The sequence below is a fragment of the Urtica dioica genome, chromosome 2, assembly GCF_054948205.1.
Source record: "Urtica dioica subsp. dioica isolate 48M chromosome 2, U.dioica_male_clone48M_v1_H2, whole genome shotgun sequence".
In the NCBI taxonomy this organism is placed as follows: domain Eukaryota; kingdom Viridiplantae; phylum Streptophyta; class Magnoliopsida; order Rosales; family Urticaceae; genus Urtica; species Urtica dioica.
The window spans coordinates 53,824,435-53,837,858 of NC_142757.1; the positions used below are offsets into that span (position 1 = coordinate 53,824,435).

The 13,424-nt window shown below is 34.6% G+C and overlaps 2 protein-coding genes across 2 annotated transcripts; one reads left to right on the forward strand and one right to left on the reverse strand.

The window, feature by feature from the left end:
* Window positions 1–2,748: 2,748 nt before the first annotated feature.
* LOC149405692 (Haloacid dehalogenase-like hydrolase (HAD) superfamily protein) lies at window positions 2,749–4,701 on the forward strand. The gene has a single exon (XM_089607964.1). The coding sequence runs from the start codon at window positions 3,370–3,372 to the stop codon at window positions 4,507–4,509; it is 1,140 nt and encodes a 379-aa protein (XP_089464090.1). The 5' UTR covers window positions 2,749–3,369; the 3' UTR covers window positions 4,510–4,701.
* A 2,413-nt stretch (window positions 4,702–7,114) lies between these two features.
* On the reverse strand, window positions 7,115–13,206 carry LOC149405693 (protein DETOXIFICATION 27-like). The gene is made up of 8 exons (XM_089607858.1): window positions 12,946–13,206; window positions 11,722–12,266; window positions 10,706–10,792; window positions 10,556–10,612; window positions 9,274–9,512; window positions 8,916–9,034; window positions 8,722–8,811; window positions 7,115–7,269 (listed from the first exon to the last, which is right to left on the reverse strand). Exons 1-8 carry the CDS (start codon window positions 13,204–13,206, stop codon window positions 7,243–7,245), a joined length of 1,425 nt encoding a protein of 474 aa, XP_089463984.1. The 3' UTR covers window positions 7,115–7,242.
* Window positions 13,207–13,424: the final 218 nt, after the last annotated feature.

The following is a 13,424-nucleotide window of genomic DNA, read 5'->3' on the forward strand; positions in this document are numbered from 1 at the left end:
GTCCGACAACTTACTTTAACACAGATAATGGATAAACAACAAAAAGTGCGTAAAAGTAAAAGACACATAATATGGTTACCCAGTTCGGTGCAACGTCACCTACGTCTGGGGGCTCACAGCCAGTTGAAAAGATTTCACTATCAAGTAGTCAATAGTACAAACATGACTTATATGAATACAACAAATATCAATTTCCCTAGAAACTAAAAACTGTTACTACAAGTGATTACCAAAACAGAGACTCCCCTGAATTTAACACCCCTCTCAATTCTACTCTTCAAGCACGTCCCGATGCTTGGTCAGCTTCAATCTCAACGCACGTGAAGACTTCAATCACGCAATAACAAAACCCAATCTCACAAACACTCAGACTCTTGGAATAGTGTTTGTAGAATTACACCGCTCTTAACTAAACAAATAGTCTCCCAGTCCGCCAGTTGTGCACATCTAAGAACCCTAAGTATTTTGATAAAGCGTCAAGGCTGCTAAGGGGGAAGCGCACGGCTTTTATAGCAGTCATACATATCTAGAAGTAAATCTAGGGTTTCCTTACTCATACACGCGAGAAGATCACCAAGGAAAATCTTCTGCGAAGCGATCCGTCAAAACATGAAACTTGTCAGAAAAACAATCTGTGCACAAGGAGAAAGATGTCTCGAAAAAAACTGAAGCATGAAGATCGTCATCTTTCCTCGACAACTTATACTTAAAAATAATGCCAACTTGAACGTACCAACAAATAATAATACAAATTTCATATCTCTCAAGCTCAGTCCTGAAACAAACCATTATTCCTTGATTGTACTAGAGACGAAGAATTATTTAATTTCGTAAATTTATAATGTTGAAGAAAATTTCGAAACTTAATTCTCAAAGCCGAGTATATTGACAGATTTTTTATGATCACAAACCTTTGACTTTTTAACTTATGGATTCATCGTGATGTTAGCTAACAACTACCGTTGAATAGTGATTTGCCATGGTTTTGATTCCCAAAATTAAAATAGAGTTCGAAACTATTTTGAGTTGTGATGATTTTGAAGTAATTGTCATTACTCTCGGCTTGACAATATGCATATCTATTACGTGATTTGCCACGTGGAAAATATTTCATTTTTATTACTACTTTTAAAATTCATATCACGTTTCCAAATAATTGTTTTTCTTACGTGTACAACAAAGTGTGATATGAACCGTCAATGGGTTGTAAATGTATCGCTTTCAAAATTCCATTTAAATAAGGATAGAAAAAAAAAATCCACTTATGTATATAGGAATTAATAATTCGAGTTATATCAGAAACATAATTATAGAACCCAATATTTTATGAACCCAAAAGTGGATATAGTCAATTCCTTGCATCTAATTATCCATTTCCAGGAAGTTCTATTCGTTGGTTTTTAGAAACCAATAACGTGCAATACGGTCTAGCTTTATATGGACATGTCAATTATCTTGTGGTTATTTTTTTTATTTTATTTTTTCTGTTCGTGCAAGTGGGAATTCTCAGGATTATACTAAAGTGAATAAAACTATTCTGTAGATTGCTTAGAGATAACGTAGAATAATATGATTATGATCACTTTTCCATAACGTGGGATGGATATTTATGACATGTTCACTGCATGGGGACAAAGGTTAATTAACAACAAAATTAACATTAGTGGCAATTATTGTAATCACCGAAACTGTATATAAGAATATATTTGTTTAATATTATAGTTGTAAATGGGAAAACTTGTTTTTATATTTCGAAGAAGTTAATAATGTATATGATTAAAAATAATTTATTTTTGAAATAGGAAAATTATGGGATTGAAGTTGAACACTTTCAAACTTTAACCTTCTAGAAGGACTAGTTTTCTTTGTTAGTTATTTTTATAATAGCCAACATTAGTTGTGGAATAAAGTAAAAAAAAGAAAAAGAAAAGAAAGATAAATCTTATTAGAATTGCAATTCATGAAATATAAAGACAAATTGGAGCTTGATTTTTGCATGGCATTGAAAGCTTGCACGTCTCAATGTTAGATAAGCATTGAAGCAAGCAGCCAAGTCGAATTATTAATTTTAATTTTCTATAATATTGTGTATTAATAAGTAATAACTACTAGCAACTACGAACAAATATAAAACCAAAATATAACAAAAACTCTACGAAGAAGGCCAATCTGTCATACGTATGGGGTTGTTTTGTGCCCTCTTATTTATTTGTTTATTTATCTTCTTCTTAGTTTAATCATCTTTTTTACTTTATTTGCACATAATCAAAACACTATTTGCTTCAGTTAAGAAAAACATTACCATTTATAAATAATATTCTTTTATGAAAAAAATAAGTCCTCTTTACATGATTACATCTCTCAATAAATAAATAGGATGCATTAAGAGAATCAAAGAATAATATCTAAATTATGACAAAATATATGTTGTAAAAAGTCTCCTTAAGTGTTCTATAAATGTCCACGTATTACTTATATATATTATTCTAAAAATAATGTATATACACACATATATATTCCAGATTCATTCGTACCACAAAAACTCACAAATGGCCGTACCGTGGATATTTGCTTAGTTTTGGGGCCAAAACATAAACCGAACCATTTAAAAGTAAATGCGAACCTATCATCACTTGTCGGTCACCGATAGCTCAGAAAGAAACAAGTACGCATGACCGACACGTGTCGTTCATCTCGGTGACTCTCGAATTCGTCACAGCTTTCCTAAACAAATAAAATCCTCTCTCTGTAAACCACAAAAAAAAAAAAAAATCTTCGAGAATAAAGGGAAAAGAAAAAACAGAGAGAAAGAGAGAGCGAAGAGACTTTGCGAGAGATTCATTGAGAAATCCATTCCCTTTTCTCGCTCTCTCTCATCATTCGTTTCTGATAATCCAGTCTTCCTAAATCTTCGGGAAGAAAAACAAAATCCAGGTTTTCCTTTACATCGCCGTTTGAATTCGTAATTGATCTTATAATTAGTTTCGATTTCTGTATATAATTAGGTTTCTCGTCGCATAGGGTGGTTTGGTGTGTTTGGTTAAGTTCAGATTCAGCGAGTTTCGCTTCGGTTTAGGATCATATAGGTTTATTCGCGTGTGTATATATTTAAATCTCGTCTGTGCAATAATCTCCATAGAAAAAAAAATTATTGCACCTAAGTTATGGTATTGTTGCCAATTTAGGGCTTTTTTTTTTTTTTTTAATTAGGAGATAAGATAAGACATAGTATTTGCTTCAAAGATATTGATTATAGTTGTTCCTTCCTTGCGATTGCTCACAAGCTATCGCGAATCTGTTTGTTCTATTGGATTGTTTATAAGGGCGTTATAGATAAAGGAAAACTTGGAAATTTAACTTAAAAAAAAAATGGTTGAATCATTGGCTTCGACTTCACTTTTCGGTCACCGTCCGATCTGCGGTGGTGGCAACAATCCGGCAAGAGATTCCCCGAACAGCAAGCGAAAAAGATCTCCGAGCAGTCTCCGATTCGTAATATCCGATCTCACCCCGAAGAGGCTCGTCGTGTTCGAATCGAAACCGGTCCACCGGAGAATCAAAGCCCAGGCGATGGAGGTCGCGAGGGAGGCTTATTCCTTCAAGAAGAAGGAGGACCGGATTCCCCGGGAATGGAGCTACACCACCGGAGTCGAACCCAGGCCCGGCTTTTGGCCGCCGTCTCCGCCGGAGAATCGCGCCGACAACCCGTCGCTCCACAACCCGCTCCTCCGGCAAGAGAGGATGGGCTGTGGCTGGCTCGGAGCCATCTTCGAGTGGGAAGGCGTGTTGGCCGAGGAAAGCCCCGAGGTCGAGAGGAAATCCTGGCTCATCTTAGCCGAGGAAGAAGGGAAATCTCCGCCGCCGGAGTTTCTCCTCCGGCGAGTCGAGGGAATGAAGAGCGAGCAAGCCGTCTCCGAGGTCCTCTGCTGGGCCCGCGACCCGGCCCAAACGAAGCGCATCGCCGCCCGGAAGGAAGAGATCCGAACCTCCCTCGAATCCCGCGAGGTTCCCCGGCTCCGAGCCGGGTCGAGGGAGTTCGTGGACGCCCTGACCCGGTACAAAATCCCGATGGCTCTGGTCTCGACGCGGCCGAGGAAGGCGATCGAGACGGCGATCGGGTCGGTGGGGATCGGAGGGAGCTTCGAGGCCGTGGTGGCCGCGGAGGACGTCCACCGGGGAAAACCCGATCCGGAGATGTTCGTCTACGCTCTCCAGCTCATGAAGTTCATACCCGAGCGGTGCATAGTTTTCGGGAGCTCGAACCAGACGGTCGAGGCGGCTCACGAGGCGAGGATGAAGTGCGTGGCCGTGGCTAGCAACCACCCGGCTTACGAGCTCGGGGCCGCCGATCTCGTGGTCCGGCGACTCGACGAGCTCACCGTGGTGGACCTCAAAAACCTCGCCGCGGTCGAGTCCGCCGAGTTCGAGCCCGAGATGGAGATGGAAGAAGAGGAAGAGGATTATCCGGCGAGAAGCACGGCCGTGGATGACGATGATGGCTTCTGGTAGAGGAAAGAAAGACAGAAAGAAATTGTAATTTGTACAGAGTGACGATTCTTGGTGGGCAATGTAATGCCTTGCGAAAGAAGGAAAAGAAAAAAAAAGGGAATTAGGTATCGTGATATCACTAAATATTGGTGTGCGTCTCTGTGTATACTGTTATATTATACATATATGTATATGTACGGAACTTTTATTTTTTCATCGATCTTAGTATGTGGGTGCTCTCTCTTTGGTGGTTCGTTTTGGCATTATATTAACTTGTACATAATCAACGCAATTCTTCTCTTTTTTTTTACTTGTCAAAGAGACGTTTTTGAGCCCCTAAAATCTGATTAAGTGCTGTTATGGGATGGATATGAATAATGTCCTGAGAAACACTCGTCGAGCATCTGGTAGGAAAGAAAAAAAATAGTATCTTGTACAGAGTAATTTCTATCTTTATTCGTGACTGATGATTCTTAATGGGCAATGTAATGCCTTGCAAAACAAGGAAAAGGAAAAAAAAAATGGCATCGATGTGTATGTATGTTTGTGTATACTGAAAATATGAATGGCTAAACGTATGAAACTATTTACTTTAGATATATATTGTGGGGTATAAAAAAAATAAATTTTATTATTTATTGGGCTCGGCTAAAGGCTCAATAAATGATCCAGTCCGGCTCGAGGAGGAAAAACTCAAGCCCAGTTCACAGAGAAATGATCCAGTTTGCCTGTGCCGATCTAGCCAAGTAACGAAGTCATGGTCAACCCGCAATCTCGGCGAGAAGATCGGTTCTAAGACTTGACCAGTCCGCGACGTGGCGAAGACGAGCTGATCAACACGTGTTCAAGAGACGATCATTTCTTCGCATATAAATAATAACTGTTGCATTCATTTTCGCACACGCAAGCTTTCACTATATATTACGTACTTATTCAAATTCTTTAAATCTCTTGAGCTCGCCTACTTGAGTTCGACACTTCGCCTCCTTGTAAGTAGCCGATATTAATAAAGATTATTCTTTTATTATTTCGTATTAATATTCCTTTCAATTAAATATCATTTGTTTCTTATACGAAGTCTTTTTGAGACCCATTAAATAAATCAAATAAATATATCTTAAATAAATATATGGACTTCTAATTTTGAATTGCGAAATATCATATTATAACCTAATATTTAACAAAATGTGAAGAATGGACTTGTTATTTATAAAACATACGAAATTGGACTTTTGACCAATTTTTAGACAAAAATATCATTGAAAGTATTTTTACAAGAAATTTTATGTAATAATCATAAAATTTCAGATATAAAATCCACGAATGCTACTCTGACATGTCATTGCGGCCCTCTCTACAAGGAAATTTTCAACTTCTAGAACAACATGAAGAGAGGGCCGCAATGACGATTGTCAGAGCATTCCAGAATAGCATTCGTGGATTATGTTATGTTATGATTTTGATTATAGTAAATGTATTTTTAATATTAATATTGAACTTGGAATATTTGTCTATTTTGTATAGCGCTAAGTCCATCCGAGGATTTTTTTTAAGACAAAAGAAAGGGTATTGGCCGGCCCGAAAAGGGTCAATTTTGGCGTTCTCGGGCCGGAAAAGGGTTTGCCCGGCCTGAGTTGGTGTCTAGGACAGAGGGGTTGCCCTGCCCGGAGAGGTGTCTCGCCGTGGTCTTTGGTCGGGTCAAGCCCTTGCCTAAGGTGTCAAGGGCTCACGCATGATTCCCAATCCGGTAGGATCCTTGCCTTGGATATCGTGTCGTGGTCTCGCCTCGGGATCCGTGCCACATGTTATTTTGCTTTTGGGGGTTATTTTTTGGTGACGAAAAATGACTTATTAACATTAACTTTCCAGTTTTACGTGCGACTTGTTGTGCTTGAAACTTTATAGTTTCAAGTCGTTTTGTCCTTGTACTCGATAATCCCGCATCTTTTCGATTTCCGCGTCACTGAGATTCTTCGTTGCTTTCCTCGATTCCTATGTCGCCTTCTCGATTTTCGTGTAGTCTTCTTGGTTTCCGTGTCACCAAGAATCTTCATCGCTCTCCTTGATATTCGTTTCTTCATCTCGGTTTTCGACACTTTCTGAGAGATTGAGATCTAAGAAGATGAAAGAGTTCTTGTTCTTAGGGAAATACTTAAAAGACTTTGTAAACAAATTGCGATCAAACTTTAGGTTATTCTTTGGGATTCTTGGTTGTTGCTCGTGAGTAATTGAAGATTGTGGATCACAAATAGAGCGTTCTCATGTCCTGACTAAATTAGGATTCACATTAAATCTGAACAAAACAAATTCTTGTATCTTTCTTCTACTTTTCTGTTCTTGGCGCTTTATATTCTTGGGTTACTTGCGTAGGAAGTTATTCCTGGCTTGGGGTTGATTGTCTGTTTTGTGCTAGATTTCATTATTTTGCGTTGTTTACTTTAACAGACTACCGCCCAACTCGGATCCAAAACGAGCCTTTATAGTTAAAGAATGACTTTTATTTATCTCCTTCTCCACAGTCCACACACATGTATATAAGTGTAAATATTATAATAGCTAATTAATGATGATATACTAAATTTATTCAACCAAACTCATGATCGATAGAAAAGAGAGAGGGAAAAAAAAATACAAGACTACATAAAACATCGATTTGACTTTACAAAAGATTAAAAAGTTACAAGAGGGGAGCTCAATTATATCAAAAATTAGTTCTCGGTTTAATTGTTGATCTCCGAGTTTACACTGCTGAGTTTATTTGCGATTTGCCACTTTCTCCACCTGTGACATTTCAGCCGAGTTTAATTAGATTTTATGACAGAATGACGAAGAAAAGATGTATCAATATATACATATTATTTAGGAGTGTATATATATATATGTATATATATCCCTTTGATAACCTAGTTTTAACAGATCATAAAATTTCTCATTTCGAAGATTTTTGATTGACTTTGATTTTTTAATTTAAAATTCTCATATACAACGATTTGAGGATGTATTTTCGTCATATAAAACAAAATCAATTAAAATTTTACTAGGGAAAATTTTACAGATATTCATAAAAAAAAAAAAAATTCTTCAAATAATAAGCTAATAACTGAGGGAAGGTTGTTTAAAAAAAAAAAAAAAAATTGAGGGAAGATTGTGGTATGCAAATGTAGCGGAGGTTTGTGATTAAAATTAGCGGATAGCAAAGAGATTGTGGTATGAATGGTAAGTATAGTTATTTACACAAAAACTATATTAACAATGTAGAAATAGTACAGCAAATCGTATTTAATTTTGAATATGAATATTTGAACATATAAAATTAAAACAAAAACAAGTGATAAACAAATCACATTGTAAATATTTTATATACAATGAAAATACTTTATATACTGTTTCAAATATTGATTATTTTGTTAACACCTAACCAATTTTGTTTTACTTAAAAACACAAAATATTGGCAATTTTCTAAGCCAAATTAATTTAGAATGACTAGTTTTTCCAAGTTCTTTATAGAATTTTAGCACTAATTAGGGCTTCTCCTATCACACGGCATCCCACTATATATGCCGTGTGATATGCCCCAATCACACTGCATTTGTATCACCAAATATAGTGTGTGATACAGTGCCACGCTATATTTGCAGTGGCACTGTATCACACGGCAAAGCTTTTTTTTTTAAAAAAAAATATTTTTAATAACACATTAAACGTTAATTTTATATATATATATATATATGTATATATTAACTCTATAATTATTTATAAAACTCATAAATTGACTATAAAAAATACATTAAAAGAAACTTCAAGTAAAACATTAAAAATTTAAACATAGATTACAAAGTTTAAATTTAAACATAGATTATAATTATTTATCTTAATTTTTGTTAAATATTGGTAAATACTAAATTATTTTAATCACGTAATTAAAAAATATCACCATTATAATTATTTATTGAAATATTTATTAATAAAGAGATTGTTTTATTTTAATAATATAATAATGGTGAATAGTATTTTTAGTGTGAAATTTGGTGTTGTGGTTGGAGTTGGAAAAAAATTTGGTGCTAAATCAACACAAAAGTTGTATTGAATTAATACAAAATATAGGAAATGGGTTGGAGTCGCCCTTAGACAACTTCAAACGTATGAATTTTAACAAAACCATTGTAATATTTTTTTTAACAAGTGGAATAATAAAATCAAAACTAATCCGTTACTAATTATGACAAAATTACCTCTTTTTCCCAATTGCAGCAAGCAACCATGATGATCAATACAATAGTTTGGATTCCCGCTCCTCCAAATATCATCCCAATCCAAACCCCCTTTTTATTCCATAATTCAAACCAGATAAATATTATAAATGGTTATTGATTATATTCAGAGAAATATTATTTAGTAATCAGTTAAATTTCTATTTTGTACTTACCTTGACGCCTAGCCCTAAAGGAAATCCCAGAAGATATCCAAGTGGGACTCCAATTAAATAGTAGCATCCTAAATTTACAAATGCCACGTAGGACTGCCAGCCTGACCCCACTGCAACGCCTGAATGAAAAAGTTATTCAAATTAATATTATAAGTAGTAATTAAAAAATAGTAAAAAAAATTATTGTTTTTTTACCCCGTATATAAATATATACATGAGCAAAAAATTATTTACACGTGATACTATTTATTTTTTATTTTGACCATTTCTCCAATTTTGAAAAAAATATGATATTTCACGTATCAATATATACATATTAATCATGATACTATAATATTTTTTTTTATAATTATATTACCGGAAAGAACAGGCTGAATGCTATTGAGAAGAACTGTGAATGCCAAGAGAAGTTTGAGATCATTCACGGCTTCTAAAACAGTGCTACTCGATGAGAACAATCGAGCGATCTTATCGTTGAAAAGCATTATGATGAACCAACACAATACTCCGATTATCGCAGATGTTATCACCGACGTTTTCGCTGCAAATTTCGCTGCTTTTCCGTCTCCGGCGCCGAGCTCATTAGCTACCCTTACTCTACAAATAAATAAATTTATTGGGAAATTCGTATCATTAAATTGTTATGAAAGTGGCTCACATTATCAGTATAAGAGAACCGGTCATTATAATTGCATACGATCACGAAGCCAAAATTTTAGTTGAGGGGGACGCTAATTAAATGCTATAAACTCATGATATTTTAATTTAGACAATTGTATTTTATGTCTATATCATATTGTTTTGCATTTAACTTTATTTGTAATGTATTATGTTTAGGAATTCATTTTCTAGATTTATATATATATATATATATATATATATATATATATATATATATATATGTATGTCATGTAAATTATTTTCGAATTTGTATGCAATAACTTTTAGTTTAATTGTATCATATACATAAATCAAGTTTCATCCTAAATTAGAATAATATAAATATAATTTTGTGATAAATTATAACTACACATAAAATATTAAAATGCAAAAAAATTTAGGGTTGTTTTCCAATTAAGTAAACTAATAATATAATATTATTAAAATCTCATCCCAAAATAGATGAATGATTATGGCAAAAATTCTGTAATAGAGTTGGATTGTAATAAATCTAATTCTATTTTATTCTTCTTACTTGATCAAAAAGTGAGTTGAACTTGAAAATAGTCTTAAGTCCCAGCTTAGATACACGTGGCTTCGTCTAGATTGCATTGCATACGTTGAGTGTTTTGGCATAAATTACTAGAAAGAAACAAGAGAAATTGCTTAATTTGCCACCAACTTCACGATATTTTCCCATTTTCCATCAAAATGCTAATTTTTCCTAAAATGCCACCATCTATGTCAACAATGTTGACATCTATGTTTGCCCTTCACTATAAGATGTCAACATTGTTGACATAGATGTCAACATTGTTGACATAGATGGTGACATTTTGGGAAAAATTAATCTTTTGGTGGAAAATGAGAAAATGTTATGAAATTGGTGACAAATTAAGCAATTTCTCAAGAAACAATTATGGTCGATGAGATATTTTTTTAAATTTTTTTTTCAAAGGAGGTTTAATAAATGATCTTACCCTGCCCCAGCAAAGAAAGATAACGGAATCATCATTTGCCAACTGTTTATTGACATACTGCAAAGTAAATAAATATACAAAAATTAAAATAAAATAAAAAAAAAACAAAATACTATATATTGTGAATTAGAATATATGAAATCTTCTAACCATATGGACACAGCATCTAATTCAATCTCTGCACTGCTTAGTGCTCCAGCTATCAAAATCAATATTCTGTAGTACCAATTCTCCAAGCTGTAAACAAACATGATATATAATTTTCAAACTATGCGCGCGCAAAAAAAAAAAAAAAAAAATCAAGGGATATACAGATGTATATTAGAGGCATAATTTTTTTTTTCTTTCTAAAGTTGTATATAAATTAAATTTAGGTTGTAATATATAAAAGGATGCACATATATGAATAAATGACACATTTACTCTTTGTATTATGACAATTGTATCATCTCATCATGACAATGAGGAGAATGAATCGAGTCACCGCGAAAGCTATTTGCTGAAAAGAAATTGTATTATCTCATCTCAACTCTCAAGTACTTTTTCAATATGTATATTTTGTCCTTTTCCAACAAAATTTTCAATATGTATATTTTGTCCTTTTCAATATCTATATTTTGTCCTTTTCCAACAAAATGCTCATTCCCCATGCGTATCTTTTTTTCATTAAATTTTTAATATTAAAAGCATGAGAAAAGCGTAGCCATATTTAGTGCTTCAAAGCATTTTTATATATAAAAATCAATAATCTTTTTTTTTTAATAATATAAAAAATGGGCATTTTTTTATTTTTTATTTTTAAATTTGGTTTAGATCTCAGCTAAAAAATAGGCAGAGCATGAGAAGTGAGAAGACATAGAAAATGGAGACGTATACATATGCATGTGTTCACGTATGTAAATGCGGGTTTGTGCTAATCAGAGATATTTTATTTTAATTTTTTTTATTTTGTATATTTTAAATAATTACACTTATCTATATATTATTCTATCCAATTTGATTTTCATTTATTTTTTTTAATTATTTTAAGCTTGTGGAAAATTTTAACGGAAGGACTAAAAATGTTAAAAAAACAAGAATTCAAGGACCAAAAGCACGTATTCGAGAGAGGTGATACAACTTTCATAGTGTCATATATATATAATAAAAAATCACACCAATTGTACCATATCATGACCCCGGAAGCGGCGGAGAGCTTAGCGAATTCCCATAGGCCCGAAAAGGCTTGAAACGAAAACCCTAACTCCCAAGTCAAAGGACACCCGCCACAAAAGGCGTAGATGATCAAAGCCGAGCACAAGAGCCACCACGAGAAGCTCAAGACCACGGCCACGCCGGCCACTCCAAAGTCGAGCCACGACACGGCGGCCCAACAGAGAAGAATGTGGATCAATAGGACCGCGAACGACACGGCCGCCATGACCGAGTTCTTGAGCTGGCATTGTAAGAACCGTTGGATCGGGAAGAGGAACGCGAGGCAGAAGTGGAGCGGGATCATCCAGCGGGCCACGGACCCCGTGAGTTGGGCCACCGCTGCGTCTTGGCCCATCAGAGCCATGATCGGCGACGCGTACACGAATATCGGGACCATAAAAAAAGCAATCAGAAATAACATGACCCAAGCTCTTTGGAGGTATATGCCTAACATGTTGTACTTCTTTGCTCCAAAGGCTTGCCCACATAAAGTTTCTAGAGCACTAGCCATTCCTAGCTGAACATTTTATAATAAAGTAAAATAAAATAAAAATCCATGAACAATATTGGTATATCGAATTAATTATAGAGTCCATTAGGAAAATAACCAATTTAAACGTTTGATATTACTAAATAGTCAACGTTTGGTAAATCTTAGGTAAATAGTCATTTTCATGCATTTACAGACGCAAATCTTAGATAAATAGCCACCTTCATATATTAGGCCACGACATTATTTACCTAAGATTTACAAAACGTTGAGTATTTAGCAATTTCAAACGTTTAAGTTGATTATTTTCCTAATTTTTTTGTTAATTTTATCACTACCGAAAAAATTTAATTATTAATGTCATAGTTAGAGTTTAAAATGCCATTGCCCGAGAAATCATCAATCACAATTTCGTATTTTGTGACGGATTTTCAAAAAAAAAAAATCATAAAAAAAAAACTTATTTCCGGCAATTTTTGGCCGGCATTTCCACCCATGCATAGTCTCACATTTGTTTATTGCATTTGTTTTGTTTTCTTTTAGGTTATGATAACTAATTAATTTGTAGCTAAGTGATAAATGATAAAGCACTTTTTTGTCCGTACAATAATAAACTCGCCCTTTTTTTTTGTGAGTCAATGATAAATTTAACCAAAATTTCATACTGAAAAAAGAAAGTGAGATTTAGAGAGATAAAGAGGGTTACAAGAAGGCCGAAATCGAAACCGATGATGACATTGTAAGCGAGAGAGAGAGCGGCGAGCTCAAGATTGCCGATTTTTCCGGCGAGGGCTTGAGCAATTGTGATCATTGAGTAGTTGCTTCCTCGGAAGAATATCGCCGGTCCGACTATTCGCCACAGCTTCGCTGACTCGCTCCAAATCGCCAGCTTTTTCCGATCATCATGCTCAAAATCTCGACGATCATCGTCTAACAAAGGAGTACAATACTCTGGTTGGTCCTCCATCACAACCGCCGCGTCGGACTTTTTATAGTAATAATTACTTTTATATATCAAACTGTATATGTAAACTGAATTAATGAACGAAGAAACGTTGTGATATAATTTGTTGGCTTTTTGATCGATATTTATATAGAAACGGACACAAACTGAAAGGAAGTAGAGTGGAGCACGACTGGTATATTATTTAATAATATAATCAGTGAAATCGTTCAGATCTGAAT